Source organism: Lynx rufus, unplaced genomic scaffold (genome assembly GCF_022079265.1).
Source record: "Lynx rufus isolate CCGP_SWC_20201006 ecotype Redwood Valley unplaced genomic scaffold, mLynRuf1.p SCAF_11, whole genome shotgun sequence".
NCBI classification, from domain to species: domain Eukaryota; kingdom Metazoa; phylum Chordata; class Mammalia; order Carnivora; family Felidae; genus Lynx; species Lynx rufus.
In genome coordinates this window covers 16,661,528-16,685,011 of record NW_025814825.1, presented here as the reverse complement: position 1 = coordinate 16,685,011, position 23,484 = coordinate 16,661,528, and the positions used below count along the sequence as shown (strand labels likewise).

Sequence of the window (23,484 nt, the reverse complement as noted above, 5' to 3'; positions counted from 1 at the left end):
ACCTCTTTCTGCTCAGGAATAGCAAACAAAGACAGCTTGCTTGCCTACTTTAAGAAGTGTACTCTGAAAGGAGAGGGGAGAGATCTACTTTGATCAGGGTTCTCCCTCCCCCCCCCCCCATATAGTTATGGGGGTAAGAACTCAAGTTTTAAAGAACAGCAATTTAAATTCCACGCTTAAAATGGGTCCCATCAGCTTAAAAGTATACCATTTACTTCTTTTCCCCCCCTTTTTATTACTTCCTGTAAGTCATACATCACCAGCACATATGACCTCAATTTCATGCACTGAATTTTTCTCTACATTTAAATCTGCTTTTGTACCTTAGCTTAATATTCAGTAACTAAGGTAATTCACATCTTATTTTAGTTTACTACTTATTCTCACTGAGATCCTATGGAAAATACTTTTTAATAATTACACATTTTAAAAATTAAAGGATTTCAGCCACTGTCAATCAAGAGCAAGGAATATTCCTCCTCTTATTGCTTTCTCTCACTTTAAGCACTATTATATCTCAAAACTACCATTTAAGCTACCCTGTCAAATTCTAAAATCTTCAGCCTATCTTCCCTTTAGGCAGCAATCTTACCTTTATTTAGCTCAAGAGAATTGGCCATAGATCCCTTCCAGCTCTAAATTTCTATGATTCTGTAAAGGATGCTGAGGGATGAAGAAACATTTCCATTTTATTTTCTCACGGCCACTTTAAATTAACACAAAAGACTGTAACTGAGCTTGAAACACCACTACACAATTATAGTAATTAGATAAAGGACAAAAAATGCTATTGATAATGCAATTCCTTACCTCCTATTTACTCATTCCAAAAACTCAACAATTCCCTCTAAAATGTTAAGTTCCCTCTGCTCACACAATTCATAGTGGTTTGTCTTTTTGGAGTTTGTTTTGTGATGTGCAGTCAACCAGATTTGAAAGAATAATGTGTATTTATTCACTCATTCTTTCTTATTATGAATACATATGAAGCATAGTCGCTTACAGCAGTTTTATCTAGCAAAACCAAAGGAATACTGTTTAAAATTAAAAAAATACCAATGAAACCACAAACCAGTAAAAATAATTTTTGGAGGAAGTAAAAACTTTTTCTCTGTGGGAGAAAAAAACTATGGGCTTTGTAGTAGACAGAATAATGCCCCCCAAAGATGTCTATGCTGTAATCCCTACATAACCTGTAACTATATTACCTGACACAGTAAACAGGACTTTGCAGATATGACTAAGGGTACAGGTCTGGAGATGAGGAAATTATTCTGGGTTATATGTGTAGACCCGACCTAATAACAAGTACCTAAAAACAGAAGCATCTTTTCCAGACGGGTTAGTAAAATGAGATGATAAAAGGAAGATGTGAAAGACTCCACCCAGTTTTGCTAGCTTTGAAGATGGAAGAAAGGGGAGACCAGAAGCCAAGAAATATGGGTGGCCTTTTGAAGCAGGAAATGTCATTCACCTATCAGCCAACAACAAAATGGGGATCTTGGCACAGCTAACGTACACAATGGTGAAAAACTGAGAGTTTTGAGTGTGCCTGGCTAGCTCAGTTGGTAGAGTATATGACTCTAGGTCATGGGGTTTTGAGTTCAAGCCCCATGTTGGGCAGAAAGTTTACTTAAAAAAATAATAAAATCTTTAAAACAAAACAAAACAAAACAACAAGAAAACCCTGAGGGCTTTCCCCCTGAAGGTCAGGAAGAAGCCAAGAATGTCCACTCTCACCCCTTTTATTCAACAGAGTCCTGGAAGTCCTAGCCATAGCAATCAGATAAGAAAAAGGAATAAAAGGCATCCAAATTGGTAAGGAAACAGTAAAACTTTCACTATTTGTAGATGACATGGTACTATATATAGAAGCCTCAAAAGATTTTATGAAAAAACAACTAGTCCTGATAAATGAATTCAGTAAGGTCGAAGGATACAAAATCAGTGTACAGAAATCCGTTGCATTTCTTTGTTAATGTTTATTTACTTATTTTGAGAGAGACAGACAGACAGACAGAGAGAATCTCAAGCTGGCTCCACACGGTCAGTGCAGAGACAGATGTGGGGCTTGAGCCAACAAACCATGAGATCATGACCTGAACGGAAATCAAGAGTCGAACATTTCACCAACTGAGCCACCCAGGTGCCCCCGAAATCTGCTGCATTTCTATCCACTAATAATGAAGCAGAATAAAGAGAAACTGAGAAAACAATCTCATTTACAATTGCATCAAAAATAATAAAATACCTAGGAATAAACTTAACCAAGAAAAGTGAAAGACTTTACACTGTAAACTATAAAACACTGATGAAAGAAATTTAAGATGATGCAGAGAAATGGAAAGATGTTCATGCCCACAGGTTGGATGAACAAATATTGTTAAAATGTCCATACTCCCCAAAGTAATCTACAGATTTAACCTAATCCTAATCCCTAACAAAATACCAGTAGTATTTTTCACAGAACTAGAATAAACAACCCTAAAATTTGTATGGAAACAAAAAAGACTCTGAATAGCGAAAGCAATCTTGAAAAAGAAAAACAAAGCAGGAGGTATGAAAATTTCAGATTTCACATTATACTACAAAGCTGTAGTAATCAAAACAATATGGTACTGGCACAAAAATGGACATAGGTCAATGGAACAGAATAAAAAGCCTGAAACAAACTCATGATTATATGGTCAATTAATCTTTGACAAAGAAGGCAAGAACATGCAATAGGAAAAAAGATAGTCTCTTCAACAAATGGTGCTGGGAAAACTAGACAGCTACATGCAAAAGAATGTAGCTGAACCACTTTCTATTACATCATTGACAAAAATAAACTCAAAATGGACGAAGGACCTAAATGTGAGACCTGAAATCATAAAACTCCTAGAATAAAGCACAGACAGTACTTTCTCTGACACTGTCTGTAGCAATATTTTTCTAGATATGTGTCCTGAGGCAAGGAAAATAATTGCAAAATTAAACCAGTGGAACTACATCAAAATAAAAAGATTCTGCATAGTGAAGGAAATAATCAATAAAACTAAAAGGCAACTTACTGAATGGAAAAAGATATTTGCAAATGACATAACCGATTAAGGGTTAGTGTCCAAAATATATAAAGAGCTGATACAACTGAACACTCAACAGATAATCCAATAAAAAATGGGCAGAACACCGATAGACAATTCTCTAAAGACATAGAGATGGTCAGCAGACACATGAAAAAATGCTCATCATCACTTATCAGAGAAATGCAAATCTAAACTATGATGAGTTATCACTTCACACCTGTCAGAATGGCTAAAATGAAAAACACAAGAAACAACAAGTGTTGGCAAAGATGTGGACAGAAAGGAATTCTTGTGCACTGTTGGTGGGAATGCAAACTGGTGCAGCCACTGTGGAAAACATTATGGAGGTTCCCAAAAAAGTTAAAAATAGAATTATCATATGATCCAGTCATTGCAATACTGGGTATTTACCCAAAGAATCAAAAACACTAATTTGAAAGGATATATGCACCCCAATGTTTATAGCAGCATTATTTACAATAGCCAAATTATGGAGGCAGCCCAAGCGACCATTGATAGATGAATGGATAAAGATGTGGTGTGTGTGTGTGTGTGTGTGTGTGTGTGTGTGTGTGTGTATGAGAGAATATTATTTAGCCATAAAAAAGAATTAAATCTTGGCATTTGCAATGACATGAATGAATCTAGAGATTATAATGTTAAGTGAAATAAGTCAGTCGGAGAAAGACAAATACTATATGATTTCATTCATATGTGGAATTTAAGAAACAAAACAAAGGGGAAAAAACAAACCAAGAATCAGACTCTTAACTATCTAGAGAACAAACAGAAGGTTATCAGAAGGGAGGTGAGTGGGGGGATGGGTGAAGGGGATTAAGAGTACACTTACCTTGATAGAGCACTGAGTAATATTTAAAGTTGTTGAATCACTATATTGTACCCCTGAAACTAATATAACACTGTACATTAACTAAACTGGAATTAAAATAATATATTATATATATGCACACACACATATACACACATATAGACAAGTATTTGTTGAAAGAAAGAAAGAAAGAAAGAAAGAAAGAAAGAAAGGGAAAGAAAAGAAAAGAAAAGAAAAGAAAAGAAAAGAAAAGAAAAGAAAAGAAAAGAAAAGAGAGGGAGGGAGGGAGAGAAAGGAAGGAAGGAAGGAAGGAAGGAAGGAAGGAAGGAAGGAAGGAAGGAAGGAAGGAAGGAAGGAAGAACAGACAGACGGGGCGTCTGGGTGGCTTAGTTGGTTGAGCATCCGACTTCAGCTTCAGGTCATGATCTCACGGTTCAGGGGTTTGAGCCCCGTATCGGGCTCTGTGCTGACAGCTCAGAGCCTGGAGCCTGCTTCTAATTGTGTGTCTTCCTCTTTCTCTGTCCCTCTCCCCCTCACACTCTGTCTCTTTCTCTCAAAAATAAATAAACGTTAAAAAAATTTTTAAAAGAAAGAAAGGAAGGAAGAAAAAGAAAATGGGGGTCTTGGTCCTAGAAACAAACCCAAGGAAATGAATTCCGTCAACAACTTTGTGGTAATTTGTTACAGCACCAATGGAAAACTAATAAACACTCTGACACTGGGACCCTCGGACTGGCTATCTGATCAACCATCTGTCTATCTGAGACAGGGTAAGGACAAGACAGGCATAGTCTAGCAGGAAAGAGACACATTAAATAAGAATTAGAACTAATATGTAACAATGGGCAGCTCAGAGATATGGGTGAATCTAGCAGGTTAGAAGAACACCTTCCTACAGAAGAGAGACCCATAGGATGAATGGGATTAGATGGGACCAGTTGAAGGGCAAGGTGGGAGAAGCTAGAATGTGCTGAGGGACAGGGGAACACCGCACACTCACAAAAGAAAGGTTCAACAGAACTAGTGTGCACAATATACGGGGTGGGGGTAGTGATGCAAAATAGGTCGAACAGGAGCCCAATCTGAAGAGGATTTGGGGACTATATTAAAGAATTTGGATTTTTCCTAAGGGTAATTGGTAGCCACTAAATCTGTGAATAGATTTAAAGTTTAAAACTTTCACTTAGCCTTGCAGCATGGAAAATAGATGAGGAGGGGAAAGAGAGTCAAGATTATATTTAGGTTATTTTTTTTTTTATTTTTTTTTTTATTTTTTTTTTCAACGTTTATTTATTTTTGGGACAGAGAGAGACAGAGCATGAATTGGGGAGGGGCAGAGAGAGAGGGAGACACAGAATCGGAAACAGGCTCCAGGCTCTGAGCCATGAGCCCAGAGCCTGACGCGGGGCTCGAACTCACGGACCGCGAGATCGTGACCTGGCTGAAGTCGGACGCTCAACCGACTGCGCCACCCAGGCGCCCCTATTTAGGTTATTATAATAACAGATCTGAGCGGGTTTGGTGGGAGTGTGTGGATTTACTGAGGATGTGTAATATAGATTAGGACACAGAATCCATGTATTTTCAGCGATTCCTTGGTGTGAGAACAGAACACAGGATGGCTTGTGGAACTGACTGAATAGCCATTCGCTGAAATGGGAAATCCCTGAGGAGAAGAAAGAAGTCAGTTTGCTGAGATTTCTGTTGTTATCGTAGTGTTCATTGTTTTGGGGTGGCAGGGGCACTGCAAGGTTGATAGCCTGTTTGGGATACTTAATTCTGCAAAGCCTACAGGGCATCCAAGTGGAGAAATTCTGAAGGCATTTATATCTAAGTATCTGAAGCTATGAAGCAAAGAAGCACAGGGCTAAGGACAGAAGCCTGAAGAAACATTTAGGGGATGGATAGAGACAAAGAAGCTAACAAAAAATATATACAAGGAAGTGGTGACAGAAAACACAGAGAATATGAGATCACAGAAGCCAAAAGAAAAGAACACTTAAGGAAAAAGATTCTCAACAGGCCACACGGGGCTGAGGACTACCTGGTGTGAATTGAGAGATGTGCACTAGAATCTGATACAGATTGAAACGTGACCTTCAGATTTTGCTACATGGAAGTCACTGTTAATCCTAACAAGCACAATTTCAGTGAAATAAAAGGCCATGAGCAAAGTTTCTGCACTTGGATAATCAATCCAGCTGCGGGCTTGGAGAAGGTGGGGTTCATCAGTCCTTCCTCCTCCAATCTATGTATTCCTCTTTGGAGTCCATCTTTAGGTTTCTCTGTAGTCAAGGGTCTCCTTCCCAACCTAATCATTCAATCAGGATCGACTTGGTGTGAAACTGGATAACTAACCAACCAATCCCTGGGAATTTTTTCACAGTGACCCAAAGAAACGAGTGATCTTTCTTTATATACCTACTTATCTGCATACTGCACCTACCAGTTCAGTCTGGGAGAAGAAGGCAGGCAAGTTTTGTTCAGGGTTAACACACAATTAAAGAAACCCAGCAGAGACTTCAGGTCTGAGGGCAGAATGACATCTGATGCCACAGCTTGTGCTCCCTTTACTGTACAAAGGTGTGGTTCTTGCCTTCCCAGCTGCATCACAGCGGCCTCTGTCTCCAGTTTCCATGAGCTTCCACTTAGAATAAAGCTGTAATTTGGAACTGTACACTTATCTTAGATTTGCTAATTTGAAAACACACATGCACACAACTCATCTGTAAGTAAGATTTAACCACCCAGCAATCTGAGCAGCAGACACAAAATTTCATTTGGTATAATATCTAATACTTATGTGAAGCTAATTAAAGATAATTTGGTCTTAATGAGGCAAAGAGAATATAACAGTGTTAATTTCAAAGTAGGCTGATCCATGAAAGTCAAGTAAAATCACTTCCTAGTCCCAACATTTCCAAAGACCTGAAGACTATCTGATGATTCCCTCATTCATATTAGTGGTTAGAATAATCCTTCATGCTTGTGTAATGTTTTATAGTTACCGATAATCTTCATATCATTATCTCACTGGATGCTCACAACAGCGCTATGGGTGCAGGGTTGCAGACATCACCCTCCACATTTTACAGATATGAAAACTGCACTTACACAGCCAGCAAGCAGAAAACTGGAAAACCACATTTGGGGCTCCGTGCACTCGGCACCTCACCTCTTATTTTTACTGTCTGTAAACCTGAATTATTTTCTCAAAGGAACTTTCAGCAGGAAAAACATAGTTAAATAAAGTACTGCCCATTTGCAGCACTAAGCCACTTTAAAAATAGAGACATTTCTAATTGGCTTACTTTATGATGTAAGGAGAAGGAAACATTTATTACTCTCATCTATGAAATCTAAGCAGAGCTTAAGTGTGACATCATACAAATGGTACTTCAGACAGAGGCAACTACAAACCAAAAGGCACATATGGGAAACACATTTAAGAATGATCCTCCTTATAGGCTGCCATCTATATTTCCTTTTTCTGGTTTTATACTGCTTTGGGTATTTTTTTCACATGAACATTTTACATTAGGGAGTCCTTTGATCATTACAAACAGTTTCAATTCAATCCTAGAACCAGTGGACTCTTCTGAGTGTGAGATAGTGGCCATTTCCATAAGGCCAACTAGGGGTACCAACCTCTCTGTAATTCCCATTGGAGAAACTGGACTGGACTGGACTGGACAATGGGGTTTCTACCATTATTAGAGGGTACTGTTGAGCCATGCCAGCCTATGTTATTGTTTTTTCCTCTATAATTATCAAGTGTCACAACAGAACATTATAACTACAAGAATCCCCTCAAGCTCTCCAAAGATGACCCATATTTTATTTTGATTCTTCTATTTAAAGAGTAGCAAATAACAAAGTCTACTCCTCTGATGTACCAGATGAAGTAAATGTCTACAATGCATCGCCCTGAGCTAGGAACAGTGTTGTTGTTGTTGTTGTTTTGACTAAAGTAGCTAAATCCAGACTGGCAAAGCACATTGAAGGGAATATTAGGTGAACCTCAACACTGAGCCAGTCCCCATGGTGGAGTCCAGAGCAGCTCTTGGAGATCCTCTATCCTAAACAAAGGGACACGATGCCCCCAAGGGCTTGAATTTCTGCCATGACCCATACCTTGACTCCAAAGCCTCTGGCTTTTTCTACCTGAAAGGAGGAGGAAAGGCCGGCTCACAAAATGACCCTAGTTATATAAGCCTTCCAGACGGTATCCTTAGTCCATTCTCCATTTGTTAAAAGAGAAAACAAAAGTGTTTTTGAAGAGAAAACCTAACATTACACCTACATACCCTGGTAAAATAAGAAACTTTAGGGGGAAAAAATTTCGGTGACCTCAAAGTATAAAGGAGATCAAACCTCTCCTTTGGCAGGTCTTCAATCTGGGAAAGACGAAGGAGATTGATTACATCAGAAAATCTAAGATCTACCTGTTTAGAATTACACCTTTATACCTTGTGAAGGAGGCCTTGAAGTTATGATCTGGTAGATAATGATCTCAAATTCCTTATCAACTCAAGTAAGTGTATCAGCAGAGGTAAGGAAATATATGAAGGGAACTTTTCTTCCTACATTTAAGTGCACTTTTAATCTGTCTCGGCATCCAGACAAATAGATACACTAAAAAAAAAAAAAAACAAAACAAACCAGTGAAGGTAGTTTTTAAAGTACCACCTTAAAAATAACAAAGGGTAAACCCTAGACAAGTGAACACCACTAAACTGATCAGGCAGTTAAACAAAAGAATAATTCATTCAGAATGAGCCTCGTGAGAAAACCCAAAAGATAACTCCAGAGTCAGAAGTGATGAGTGAGGGACTACTTTACCAGGATAAAACAGGGAGATTGTAGGGTTGAAATTTATTAAACTGAACATACAGATAATGTTTCCATGCCCTTTTGTCACTATCCATGATACCATGGGCAGGTAAAGAATTTTAATGAATCTGTAAAGCCCATCAAAAAGACTGTCAGAATGCATTTCTCAGGCAGAGTTTGAAATGTCTTATTTGCAAGGCTCTCCCTTCCTAGAAGGGTCCTGAAAACTGCAGAACCACATACAGCCTACCAAGTTAAACCTTTATAGGAGGAGGGAGAATCATTACACAACACTGTCATTCCTCAGCATGAAACATTTCCTCTATCCAACCATCAAACAGCTGTCAAAAATGGTGATAAGATTTGAAATTACTTGGAGCAATCAAGGACAATAGCAAACATGGCAAATAATGACAATGGCTGACATTTACAGCACACTTACCATAGTTACTGTAGACCCTGTGCTAGGCTATTTACCTGTGTTCTTTCATTGAACTCCCACAAAATCCAAGAGGTAGGTGCTACCATTATCTAATTTTCTAGTGATGAAATCAAGGCACAAAATAGTTAAGTAACTAACTCAAGGTACAGGAACTGGGGCAAGGCTGGCTCTTGAGTTTGTTCTTAACCACTACACTATACTGATTTCCTAAATGATGGTATTCTGTGGCTTTTTGCAGGCTTGCTGTTGTTCTTAAAGATAATTATAACTACAGAAATACTTGCTTATGAATGTTAAAATAACACTGTGGGGGAAAAGTGATAGAAGAGAGAAGAACAGAGAGAAGGAAATTTAAAGATTAACAAAGAGATTATTTTTTTAATCCAATTAACTGCCACTCAGTCGGCTGGAGGGTCTGTGTGTGTATATTCATACATACAACTAGAGAGAGAGAGAGAGACAGAAAGAGAGAATGTAGGCAACTATCATCTAATTAGCAAGAAGGAAGACTGGCTTGGTAAGCACAATTTGACTTTTATTTTCCATTTTAGAACTGGAGATGTGGTCTTAAAAACTCAGATTGAGGAAAAAAGCACAGGTGACAGCTACTTGACAGCATCCTGAATACTACAATTTGCCAACGATTGGTCCAGAGTCCTTACCCAGCAATTCCTTGATTTCAACATCGCCTTCTTTATAGACCACTCTTTTCCTATCTTATTCTAGGCAATCTGAATTTTTTCATGCCTGATGATTTCTTGACTCTGTCCTGCAGTTTCCAGAACACTGTCCCTTTCATTCAGAGTCACACAGAGCTGGGTTGTAATATTATATTTCACCAGTAGGTGTCATGACCTGAAACACTATATATTCCAACTCCAGGATCTCTTAAATTGAAACTGCAGATTATATAAAACAAGCGATTCTAGTTGTATTCAGCCTGAAAACGTAGAATTCTCTACACTGAATTTTCCTGCAAAATACTCCACATTGAGTTACCAATGCTGGTATGAAATCAAAGCTTAATTATAAATATTAATACTACTACTACTATATAAACATACATGGTACCTTTATGTCAGTGCTAATATAAACATACATTTTTCCTCTCTAGTTGCACTTACTTATTAAATTTAAAACCTATGCTATTACCAAATAATTGCTTTAAAAAACAAATGCAGTTTTGATAGAGATATAAATAGCATACAAGTTATAGAGGAGCAACTATACAAAAAAATACCAACTTACCACTACTGCCACAATCTGCACAAGAGAGGAGTTCTTCTGGTTTCTTTTCACGATTTGATTCTTTAGTCCCCAAACAGAAGCTACATATCGGAATGGGATCGGCACGGGGCTGTGACAAAATTAAAATGAAAAAATACTCAGTTTTCCATTTCAAAATTAACGACAAAATATTAAACTCAAAGCTTCTTATGTATTTCCTTAACAAAGAGAAACTGCTGAGTAAGGGATACAAAACAACATTTTCTAATTTAAAAAAATCTCTTCAGTCATTTGATGCTAAAGTATTACCTGAATAATGCACTGAAGTATAATAGTAAGATTCAGAAGTAATTTATAGTAAGCCAATGAAATCTAAGACCTTTATACATTATATAACCTTCCTGAAATGAATATTATTAAAGACTCTTTTCAGGGGTGCCTGGCTGGCTCAGTCGGTAGAGGATGTGACTCTTGATTTTGGGGTCATGAGTTCAAGTCCCACATTGGGTACAGAGATTACTTTAAACAAACAGATTCACTTGAAATATCAATTGTTCCCATAATCCATATGCCTATAATAAATTGATTCATCTATTCAGCATTATAATTTATGAATACCATCTAATTAGTTCAGATTGTTTAACTAAACTTTGTCAAATGTTCTAGTGCAGGCCACTATTATTCATCTCTTAAATTTTTGATATACAATATTGGCATGTTGTTAGGTGACATAATAAACAAGAACTTTAAAATGATGTCAGATCACTTGGGAAGCTCAAAGGATCACTAACAAGGTCTTTCTGGCACCAAGGTCTTCCAAATTAAACCACACCATGCCACACAAAGGAGATAAAGTCTCAATCTCTGACATCCCCACATTAATAAAATAAAAAACAAAACATTTGTCTAATCCCCTAGTACCCCTTGCCTCTGAGGAAACTGCTGTTAACAATGTATAAGTCTGCATATACATCTCAGTGTCTGCATTGTTATTTATGACTACCAGTGATGCTAATATTCCCATTCATATGAATAAGTTGACTGTGTCTACAGATCTGGTCACATTTATTTTGAACAGCCAAAACTGTATGAAAATTAAAATTTTATTGCATATTCCAAGGCTTCACACATGTTGTCTCTAGCCATCTGAATGTAGCTATATGTATTTATATTTGAATCTCAAGAATCAAAAATTCAGGGCAAGAAAAGTTAGCATAATCATAAATCTTTTTAATGTAAATTAAGAATAAGATTTTGCAAGGTCTAACTTCTTAAATATGTATCAGCACAAAATAAACCCTTATTTGTTCAGCTACTCTATCCCAAATGCCTAATTAATACATTGCCTGATACATAGTAGGCACTCAAAATATATGTTAGCTGAATAAACGGAAGGAACATATGCTAGTTAAAAGAAGAAACCCTCATCTCTAAGATATGATTTCAAATGGTTATAATGATTCCAACAAATGTCTTGGTTCACTGTGAAAACATGTCATCAAAAAACACAATTCATCTTATGACTGAGGATGTGCAAAATTGTTCAATATGATTATTAATTTCATCATACAATGTGAGTATTCATTATCTTGCCCTTATTTTCAGTTTAATTTGTTCTCTTAATATGCACAGGCTTTAATTTCTGAAGTAGCTACGCAAATGTATTTTTGTAGCCACATTTAAAAAGCAGAGTATAAAACACTTTGTACCAGAAAAACCAAAAAAGACAAGCAACAACAAATTGGTCACTGACTCCAGCCACAATTTTTTAAATGCCAGATAATCAGCACGGCATAATTATGGATCCATAGTTATTACTTGCAACTGCTCAACTGTAGTACCTTGGGAACACTTTTGTTCCTTTAAATAGCAATTAAAAGAACAATCTGGTTTTAAAGTGACAACATTCCCCTGATAGATTCTAGCTAAAACCCAGTCCTTGTACTAATGGGATTCCTGCTTTCATTTGATATAACAATGCTCAAGCCATTGCTGCCATCCTTGCGGTGATAAATAATTTACAAAATGTCACATATCATTCATGCAATGAAACAAATCCAAATCTGCAATCCCATTTTTCTTTCCCTGATGAATTTTTAGCTGTGAGAAAGACATGGCCATCAGCCAGCACTCGTGCTCATTTTTCGTTTTTAACTAAAGGTAACACAAAGGACAAAGGTTGCTAGTAGTTCATGGCCAGAAAGACTGATGTCCCACACTCTGCCCAATAATAGAAAGCATAGATGCTATCACTTCACGCTACATTCAAGTGAACCCCACCACGCTGATGTATGCTCACAACCATTTATTTTAGGGATAACTATCTCACAATACTCTATAAAACCACTGCATTATACAGAAATGTCTGCCCTGCTGAATTATTGATAATTCAAAGCACTTTTTGCTAACCTCAGTGTAGCCGAGTCTAATTAACTTTAAAAAATTGTCACTTGTAAGAAATGAAACTTTTACAGTAATGCATGTAAATGGGTCACAAAATTATTATGATTCACTATTCTCAATCAGACTTCATATAAACTGTTTCAAAAAATAATCCCTGGTAATAGATTAAAATGGATTGCAGTCAGAAAGAGGTCTGAATAAATGGCAATTCGATTCTACATAAGACCACTGCAGACAAATCATATTTAAGAGGTCTGAAAATGAAACCAAACATCTCCTAACTCTTAATCACTTTCTTTGAAATTTCCTAAAGGTACCTAACGTGTTGATCACATTTTCTTATCAACATTACTGAAAATTTCAAACTAATCTGGAGAATTAACATCCATGGATAGGTTCTGACTCTGCAACCTGCTCAGGAAGCAATTCCTCCTCATCTCCCGTGCAAAGGTCCTGGTGTAGCTGATAGGTTAGAGGTCACTTTATACACTATCTCATTTAATTATCTTAACAATTCTGCCAGAAATATTTATACAACACCCATTTTAGGGAGGCAATTGAGGATCTGAGAAGTTAGGTAGCTTTTCTAAAATTGCATGAGTTCAACTGTGGAACGGGAATTGAAACACAACTCTGTGTTCACCAAAGCAAAAAGGTAGCTTTACAATAGAGATACCTGCTTAACCAAGTGATCAACACTATCACCGTACATGACAAACTGACATCATGTGCCTCCCAAGTGTTGCACTAAAGGATTCAGCACAGCCTACGTAGTATTTTTGCTGGAATTATTTACCCTGAATCTAATCATAAGGAACCAATCAGGCAAATCCAAATTTAGAGACATTCTGTAAAACAACTGGCCTGGAATCTTTGGGAAATGTCAATGTTACATAAGACCCAATAAAGCACAGAACCAATTTAGGCGACTAAGGTGGCCTGAAAACTAAATACAGTTTGTGATCCTTGTATAGATTCTGGATTAAAAATAGTAATAATACCCACAGCTATTAAGGACATTATTTGGATAATGTGGGAAATACATAAAGCATAGACAATATATAAATTAGGTAGAACATAAATTTCCTACATCAACACAATTGTGTTTCTATGGGAGAATGTCCTTATTCTTAGCAATCATGTGCTAAAATATTTTGGAGTAAAGTGTCCTGATAACTTTGGCTCAAAAGATCGGGGGGAAAATTGTGTATTTGTACATGTATTAAAGGTGATAAAGGTTGGTGAGTCTATGTAAAGGGTACATGGGTGTTCAACATATTGTTCTTTCAATTTTTCTGCATGTGTACAATTTTCCAAACAAATTACTGGGGATGGGGGTAGGGGCTAAAACAGTACCCCTTCCACTATTAAAAAAAGATCAACAATGGATTATTATGTAATTGGATTACAAGCATTTATAAAATAAAGAATCTCAATCCAATTAATGATTCACAGGCAATATAGAGGACAGAAGAACTGTCAACTCATTATAGTGTTGGTGAAAGTACCAACACTCTCGAGGACAAATGACCCAGTTTCCTTCAACAAATAAATTAAAAGGGAGACACACTGAACAAGCAAGGAAAAGAGAGCAATACATATGGAATAAGAACCAATAGATTATCCTGATAATGATTCAGGTAAATTATAAAATAAAACAAAATAGGATGACCTTTTGAAGGAACTGGGGCTAGTCAGCCTCGAACAGATTGCTCGGAAGGGACAAGGTAGAAGTCTTCCTCCAGGGAAACTTGCCATGGCTCCGGAATATAAACTTGAACAGGGCTTCTGGTAGAAGGAGTTAAACTTTCCAACAGAAATGTCCAGAAATCGAATGGATTGTTTTTAATTGCTTTCTTTATTTTATTTTTAAAATTTTTGGTAAATTATACACAACACAAAATTTAGCACATTAACCATTTTAAAAAAAAAATTTTTTTTTAACGTTTATTTATTTTTGAGACAGAGAGAGACAGAGCATGAACGGGGGAGGGGCAGAGACAGAGGGAGACACAGAATCGGAAGCAGGCTCCAGGCTCTGAGCCATCAGCCCAGAGCCCGACGCGGGGCTCGAACCCACGGATGGCGAGATCGTGACCTGAGCTGAAGCTGGCCGCTTAACCGACTGAGCCACCCAGGCGCCCCAGCACATTAACCATTTTTAAGTATACTGTTCAGTGGCATTAAGTATATTCATGCAACCAATACCACACCATTACCAGAAGTTTTTCATCTTCCCAAACTAAATAAAACTGTCCCCATTAGAGTCTAACTCCCTATTTCCCCCCTTCTACTTTCTGTCTCCATGGGTTTGACTATTCTAGGTACCTCATACAAGTGGTATCATACAGTCTTCATGGAATGGATTATTTTGGGATGGCCCCTGTAATCGGTAGAGACCATGGAGAGGCTGGATGGGCTCCATCAGGACAGTGAGGGTACTACAGTAGACAAAGCAACCTCAAACAAATTGGAGATCTGGGACTCTTTAAAGGTCCCTTCAAGATCAGATATTTTAATGGTTCCATGGATCGATAATATCTAAGGCTCTTCCCAGCTCTGCTCTATTTTTTTTTTTATTGATTCTATTTTACTTAAAAAGATATTTTAAAAGTCCTCAGCACCCTTGACCACAAAATAAAATAACCTTTTCTGAGAAAACAGGCTTTAATTCCAATTAAATAATTGGATTAATTAATTCAGATAATTTTTAGCTTTATATTTGCTTATGGCTACTTTTGTTTCTGCCCTAAAGGAAACAACACGTTTGTAAATCACATCAGTCTAAGTAAGTAAAGAAAAATAAAAGTTCATGCTAGATTGGAGCCAGGTGCACATCCTCTTTGACAATGACACAAAAAGAGGCTCTGTCTCCATGATGTCCAATCACAATGATCAGGGACACAGCTCTCTCTTTCCATCATCCCCTATGGAATGATTCATCTCGAGTCTTCTAGAACCTTCTTAAATCTACTTATAATACACACCATTTAAGTAGTTCCAAATGTTAAAAACAACTCAGCATTTTTCATTCATCTATTCATACTTACATCATTATAAAACCTGGATTTAAATATTGATCTTTGAACCTCAGGTTTCCTCATCGGTAAAATAGGGCAGCACAATAGTGTCTGCATTGTCTGGCTCTGGGGTCACTAAAGTCCAAATGTGAATGTGTGAAAGTACTTTGTAAACTATAAAGCTCTATTCAAATATTATGATTATTGCAAAATTCACTTTGTTTATAAAAATAAAAAGAACAAACAACTTCAAGTCCTTAATAAATATCAGCACAAATGAACTGTTGTGGAGTTTAGAATTATTATATAATAGACTTTGACTCTGTGAGTCTCCATGATAAATATTAATTTTAGAGGGTTGTTATGTGTGTTTTTTTTTTAATGAATTAATCAAGGAATAAAAGAACAGGATAGAAAATGTCTCAACTGAGAGCCAAGAGGCCTGATCTAATAAAAGGAAAGCTCAAAGAAAGAGAAAAGAAAAAGATGCCCAAGGAAGTAAGGCACAAATACAAAACTGTAAATGAATACTACCACAAAAGTAAACAAAGACGAACATAAATCCTTTATACCTAAGTGTCAAGCAGTTCATCTTTGGAGTATTCTCAACACTTTAGCTCAGACAACTTAATTCAGTAACTCAGAATGAGTTGTATAAAAAGTCTCTTCCGTATGCATGTCTTTAAATTGCACCCTTTTGGGGCGCCTGGGTGGCGCAGTCGGTTAAGCGTCCGACTTCAGCCAGGTCACGATCTCGCCGTCCGTGAGTTCGAGCCCCGCGTCAGGCTCTGGGCTGATGGCTCAGAGCCTGGAGCCTGTTTCCGATTCTGTGTCTCCCTCTCTCTCTGCCCCTCCCCAATTCATGCTCTGTCTCTCTCTGTCCCAAAAATAAATAAAAACGTTGAAAAAAAATTAAAAAAAAAAAATAAATTGCACCCTTTTATCATCTTGTACTGAAACCTGATGTTTAGGTAATGCTTTGCTGTTTACCAAATGCTTTCCTCAAGTGTCTCACTAGTGACAAACACAGCCTGTGAGACAGGGCTGTGGTAAATTCAAGGCCTCCCTAAGGTCACATAACTATCAAGACAGAAAGACCCATTCGGCTGACTGCAAGCCCTTTGCTCTTCCACTTTCCCGCGGCTGGTCCCTCATTTCCTTTGGAGCTTGATTCAGATATCACCTTATTGGAAAGGCTGATCCCTGCCCATTCTCTCTCTGAAACTGCTTTCCACCAGCACCACTCTGGGTCCCCCAGGCCTTGCTTTATTTTTCTGCATAGCATTCCTTACTGCTAGACATATTGACAAATTCTATCATTTGCCTATTTTGTTTCACTTACTGAACTATCAAAGCTCCATTCTGCGGGCAGAGACTTTGTTCACCGCTGTAGCTCCAGCTTCAAAGTACATTTGTTGAATAGATGAACAAACTGCTTTTAGGTTAGGAAGTGGATCCTCTGGTTCAACAGGTTCCAAAGAGTATTGTCCTTTAACATATATCCTTAATAACTATAATATGACATGTAAAGCAGTCATCAGTGGCAAGATGGCTTCCATCACTGTCTAATCTGAAGGCTTTTTTTCTACTCTCATCATTGATAATGAATGACCATTTGGGCACAATTATACTTTTCTGGGTATAACCTGACAAGACAGAACCAAAATTTAAATATCAGCTGGAAGGAAATTATCTCACCACAATGGGTTGGGGCTTGCTCAGCGAGAAGTCACTCACTATAGGTTATATATAAAATAGATCTGAGGCCGTGCCAGTACCTAATTGTGAGCCTCCTTGCCTTTCTTCCCTCTTAAGAAAGAATACAAAAGGGGCGCCTGGTTGGCTCAGTCGGTTAAGCGACCCTCTTCCGCTCAGGTCATGATCTCACAGTTTGTGGGTTGGAGCCCCGCGTCAGGCTCTCCGCTGACAGCTGGGAACCTGGAGCCTGCTTTGGATTCTGTGTCTCCCTGCCTCTCTGCCCCTCCCCAACTTGTGCTCTGTCTCTGTCTCTCTCTCAAAAATGAATAAACATTAAAAAAAAAAGAAAAGAATACAAAAAAAAGTAGTAATAGTCAAGGAAGATGAATACATTGCAGTGAGAATAACAAAATTATAACAAGAGCATTAAATCCGTTCAATTTATTAAAAACATTTTACAATTTTTTTAGATTTTTTTAACGTTTATCTATTTTGAGAAAGAGAAAGAGAGAGAGCAACTGGGGGAGGGGCAGAGAGAGGGGGAGAGAGAGAATCCCAAGCAGGCTCCATGCTAAGCATGGAAGCTGACGCAGGACTCGATCCCACAGCTATGAGATCATGACCTGAGCCAAAATCAATGGGTGGCCACTTAACCACTGAGCCACCCTAGTATTTTACAAACTCTGGTGCTTTATTATTGGTAGTGAATAATTTCCCACAAACTTCACAACTGATAGCAGTGGGACAAGAGAGGTTGAAAAATGTTTACATTGTTTTTAGGGTAACTCTTTTTTTTTTTTTTTTGGCCACTTAGGTACTCTGCTTGATACCTACCAAATAAAGAACTAGATTTCATTTCCTGCCACTTAACCCACTTATTCAACTGATCAAGCCCACTTCTAATTAGGATATAAATCATGCACACTCAGGATTTCCCTCTAGGGCAATCTGCCGTAAGATGTAGTCTATGGAAATACACTAACTCTAAACGTAGAGACTTCCTGTGATGATCTAAAATGTCTTGAATTTTAAGAGGATTATCTTGTTCCCATCGGCATGTGCTACACTGTGGTCAGTACAGCCATGCCTCTGCAGGAAGGTTTGGTGACCAGCTCACTTTCATGGCAGTATCAGGACTACTTCAGATCCTTCAGCGTCACAACAGAACCTTGTTTGTAACATGTCTATTGCCATTTTCTCTACACAAACGGACCCTTTTGTTTTACTCTAAGGCTGTTCTTGCAGTTCTATTATGAATTTTGACCTCAATATATGTCTAAATAATTTTTTCCAGAAGATAATTACACTTAAGTGTAAGACTTTTCACAGGCAACAATTTTACCATAATTTTACACTTACCATATAGATTTTTATTATATCGCCTCCCCTGCTTATTATACTTCTCTGTGGGTAATTGGTTCTGTGAAGGAGCACTACATTATCCCCACTGGCTCTGGATTGAGTTTCTGCATTACTCTGGGCAAAAGGATTTATTATTGCTAATGTATGGAGATCTTAAATGTGACTGCTGTATTTTACCTTCTTGTCACCATGAAGAGGGTTCTCTGTATTTTAAGAGTGACAAGTAAATTAAATCTAATAAAATAAAAATATTTAAAAGCATCACTATACATATCCATAAATATGTCACTTCCTTTTTCATTTAAACAATCACTTAGAAACAAAAACAGTATCAATGACCAATACTGGGAAATGCGCACAATCAAAAGGCTAATTCAAAAGTATAAAACATTAAAAGCATGGCCAAAAAGAAATAAGAAAAGGAAGGAGGGGAAGACTTTCTAAGAACCTCAGCCCCAACAGTTATCAATTGTGTGGAGCTAATTGAAATGCTCACACTGTATCTGTAGTCTAGAACTTGTTCTAATTAGGCAGGTATGCCATTTATAAGAGTGCTGATTAAGGAAAGTGATTCTATTGGAAGGAATCAAATCTAATCTGGTACACTGCATTTAACAATAACATCTCATATTTTGTTGTTGTTGTTATTTGTTTGTTTTTGCTTTTGGAGATAAAGCCTACAAATTTGAATGGGGGTGGGGAAGCCAATGAAATAATATTGGCTTACCCAGCATCTTTAATTTCTTATCTGGACAGGGACTTACTTGGCTTTTAAGATTTCATCTGAACATCTCTCCTCCACCCTTACCATTAGAAACTGCAGATACTGCATTTATCTTCTTAAGAGGGATCAAAGTCTGATTCAACACAGCTGGAAATTCAACACATGGTTACAGGAAGTCTGCTTAGGATTTACAAACTATTCTGTTTGGCAAGCATGTCACAATATTAGCAATATAATATAAACTCTATTCTAGGTTTTGAAAAATGGAATTTTAAAATCAATTCATATTCAAGTGTCACAAATCTTTAATGTATTTTTTTCAAACTTCATTATTTTTTAGAGCAGTTTTAGGTTCACAGCAAAATTGAAGGTACAGAAATTTCCCATATTCCCCTGCCCCACACATGCATAGACCCCCCCCCCCCGCTATTATTAACATTTTCCACCAGAGTGGTACCTCTGTTATAAGTGAAGAACCTACACTGACACATCATTATCACCCACAGACTACATCAGGCTTCTCTCTTGGTGTTGTACATTCTATGGGTTTAGACAAATTTATGATGACATGTATCTACCATCATGGTACCATACAGAGTATTTTCACTGCCCTAAAAAATCTGCCTATTCAGGACACCTGGGTGGCTTAGTACATTAAGCATCCAACTCATTTTTTTTTAAGTTTATTTATTGAGAGAGAGAGAGAGAGAGAGAGAGAGAGAGAGAGATTGAGAATCCCAAGCAGGCTCTGCACTGCCAGCACAGAGCCTGATGTGGGACTAGAACTCATGAACCGTGAGATCATGACCTGAGCCAAAACCAAGAGTCGGACACTTAACCAACTGAGCCACCCAGACACCCCAAGCATCCAACTCTGGATTTTAGATCAGGTCATGACCTTGTGAGTTTGAGCCCCACATCGGGCTCTCTGCTATAAGAATGGAGGCTACTTTGGATCCTTTGTCTCCCTTTCTTATCTTTCTTTACTGTATCCATTGTTTTACTTTTTCCAGAATGTCTTATAGTTTGAATCCTATAGCTGGCTTCCTCAGTTTCCCCAAGGCATCCATTTTAATCTAGATGTAGTGCCTACTAGTCCACCTAGGCACAATGTGAATCACAGCCATTCTCATTACCAATTCCACCAAGAATTGCTACATTAACTGCTCAGGGGACACACAGGCTACTGAATATATTGTAATTAGATCCAAATAGGGGAGTGAAGAGAGGAGACACAGGTAGGTGGATATTAACAAGCTAGAAAAATCACGTTAGTCACTTTGTCAATATTATCACCATCACCACCACCACCGCCGCCCCTGGCAATGTTCTGCATTCACAGAGTTTTATATGTCAGTTGAGATGCTATGTACTATTCAATAAGTTACTGATGTTTACTCGGCATCCAACTATGCCAAACAGAATTGGTACTCCAAGTGCTTGTTGTCACAGAACCAACAGAAGTAGTGTAGTTCCTTTAACATACTTAATTCTCAATTGCCCTGTGGGCACATAAACCATCTGGTGTACAGAATTTCCATGCCCTTGACTTTCCTGCTTTTGTTTTTTCCTCACTTTCAGACTATCTTTGACCCTTTCAATTACAGGAGTCATAAGCGGTAGGAAATGAGGATTGTTTGGATAATCACTATCTGAATGTCAAGAGCTCTGACCTTGTTTTTTTGGAGTCTGCCCTAAACCTCTTTGTGGTGGGGATTCTAGATCTACTAATGCTTTAGGTCAGGCACCACCCAAGCACTTATATGAACATTATTGGTGACACTCTGCTCTTTGGTGCTCCAGCATCACTGCAGGCTGCACATCATTGCACAAAACATAAGCCTCACCCCTACCAATGCAAGTTACAGCAAGGCCAGGAAGAGAAACACCAGATGTCATAGGCTTTACCCTTGGGGCAAAGATTTTTAAGCTCAATTTCCTAGAATATTTCGAGTCTTACAGAAACCTACTAAAGGGTATTCATTAGGTAGAGGAAAGCTCTTTATTTCTGTGAAATCTTTTTTTTAAATATTTTAAGTCAAAATTTAGTACACAGTGAGCTCTTTGAAGGAGATCCTGGTTTGTTTATCTAAATTACAACACGTAATGAAGAATTATACACACTGTAGATATTTGATAAATGTGTTGAATATATAAATATAACATTACTTCTCATACTTGGTACTTTCTCATCATCTTCTAAATTACATTTTTACTTTAGTATATAAATGGTAAATAAAGAAATAAGAATATAACAGCACAAGGTTATGGGGAACAATAAAGAATTTTTAATTGTTTGCCCATTTACAACCTTCACAATGACCCTCTTACATTTTTTTAATTGTAAAAGATACATAATATGTACCACTTTACCTATTTTTAACTGTAAAGTTCAGTGGCACTAAGTACATTCACATTATCGTACAACCGAGTTAATGTGTATTTCACATATAATGAAATGGACAGATCGGAGTTTTGAATAAACGCATACACTCGTAACCCATACATCTCTATCAAGATAGAGAACACTCCATAACCCCAGAAGTTCTCTCCTGACTCCTCCCAGTCAATTCCTTTCTACATTCCTTCCCAAGCAGCTACTGCTCTGACTTCCACCACAGTGTGATTTGGTCTGCTCTAGAATTGCATGTAAATGGAACCAAAGACCAAATTCTTTTAGTGGGATTTCTTTCAACTCACTGTATTATCATATTCATTCATACTGCTGCATATCAATAATACATTTCTATTTACTACTGACTAGTATTTTATTATAAAATACACAAAAACTTGTGTATTCTCTCTTTGGTTGCCCAGCATTTGTTTTCAGCTTAGAGTTAAAATGAATAAAACTATTATGAACATTCTTACATAAGTACTTTTGTGGACCTGTGTTTTCATCTCTTGAGTAAATACCTAGGAATGGAACTGCTGTGTCATAAGGTAAGAAGATGCTGAACTTTTTTTTTTTTTTTTTTTTAATTTTTTTTTCAACGTTTATTTATTTTTGGGACAGAGAGAGACAGAGCATGAACGGGGGAGGGGCAGAGAGAGAGGCAGACACAGAATCGGAAACAGGCTCCAGGCTCCGAGCCATCAGCCCAGAGCCTGACGCGGGGCTCGAACTCACGGACCGCGAGATCGTGACCTGGCTGAAGTCGGACGCCCAACCGACTGCGCCACCCAGGCGCCCCGATGCTGAACTTTATTAAAATCCTGTAACTAGATTAATCAAGAAAAGGAAAAAAGTTAATTACCAAAATAAGAAGGAGATATCACTACAGATCTTGAAGATATTAAAATGATGGAAATATTATGAACAGCTTTATGCCAATAAATTAGCAACTGAGATAAAATGATAACTTTATTGACAGACTGAATTAACAAAACCAACACAAGAGGAAATAGAACCTCTGAATAACTCTAAATCCATTAAAAAAAAAAAGGATTCATAACTTAAAAACCCCTATGAAGAACTCCAGGTCCAGACAGCTTTGCTGGCTAAATCTTTCAAAGATTTAAGAATGAGATACCAGGTGCACCTGAATGGCTCAGCTGGTTAAGCTCTTGATCTTGGCTCAGGTCATGATCTCAAGGTTTGTGGGATCAAGCTCCATGTCAGGTTCTATGCTGACAGTGTGAAGCCTGCTTGGGATTCTCTCTGTCCCTCTCTCTCTGCCCCTCCTCCTCCTGTTCTCTCTCTCTCTCTCTCTCCCACACACACTCTCTCTCTCTCTTTCTCTCACAAAATAAATAAATAAACTTAAAAAAGAATACAATACCAATTTTACATGATCTACTTCAAAAAACAGAGAAAGAGGAAATATTTCTCAACTAATTTTACTAGGCCAGCATAATTCTGATACCAAATCAGATGA

General features: G+C 37.6%; 1 protein-coding gene across 4 annotated transcripts in view; it reads right to left on the bottom strand.

The window, feature by feature from the left end:
* The window catches only part of KAT6B (lysine acetyltransferase 6B), a 190,589-nt gene that overhangs the window by 58,146 nt on the left and 108,959 nt on the right, over positions 1 to 23,484 (bottom strand). For 3 of the 4 annotated variants that reach the window (XM_047073003.1, XM_047073004.1, XM_047073006.1), the window contains exon 4: positions 10,421 to 10,529. In XM_047073003.1, coding sequence (XP_046928959.1) covers positions 10,421 to 10,529 — 109 coding nt within the window. Of the gene's footprint in view, positions 1 to 6,343; positions 6,618 to 10,420; positions 10,530 to 23,484 lie in introns of those variants that run through there. The other variant, XM_047073005.1, reaches the window with a different exon arrangement.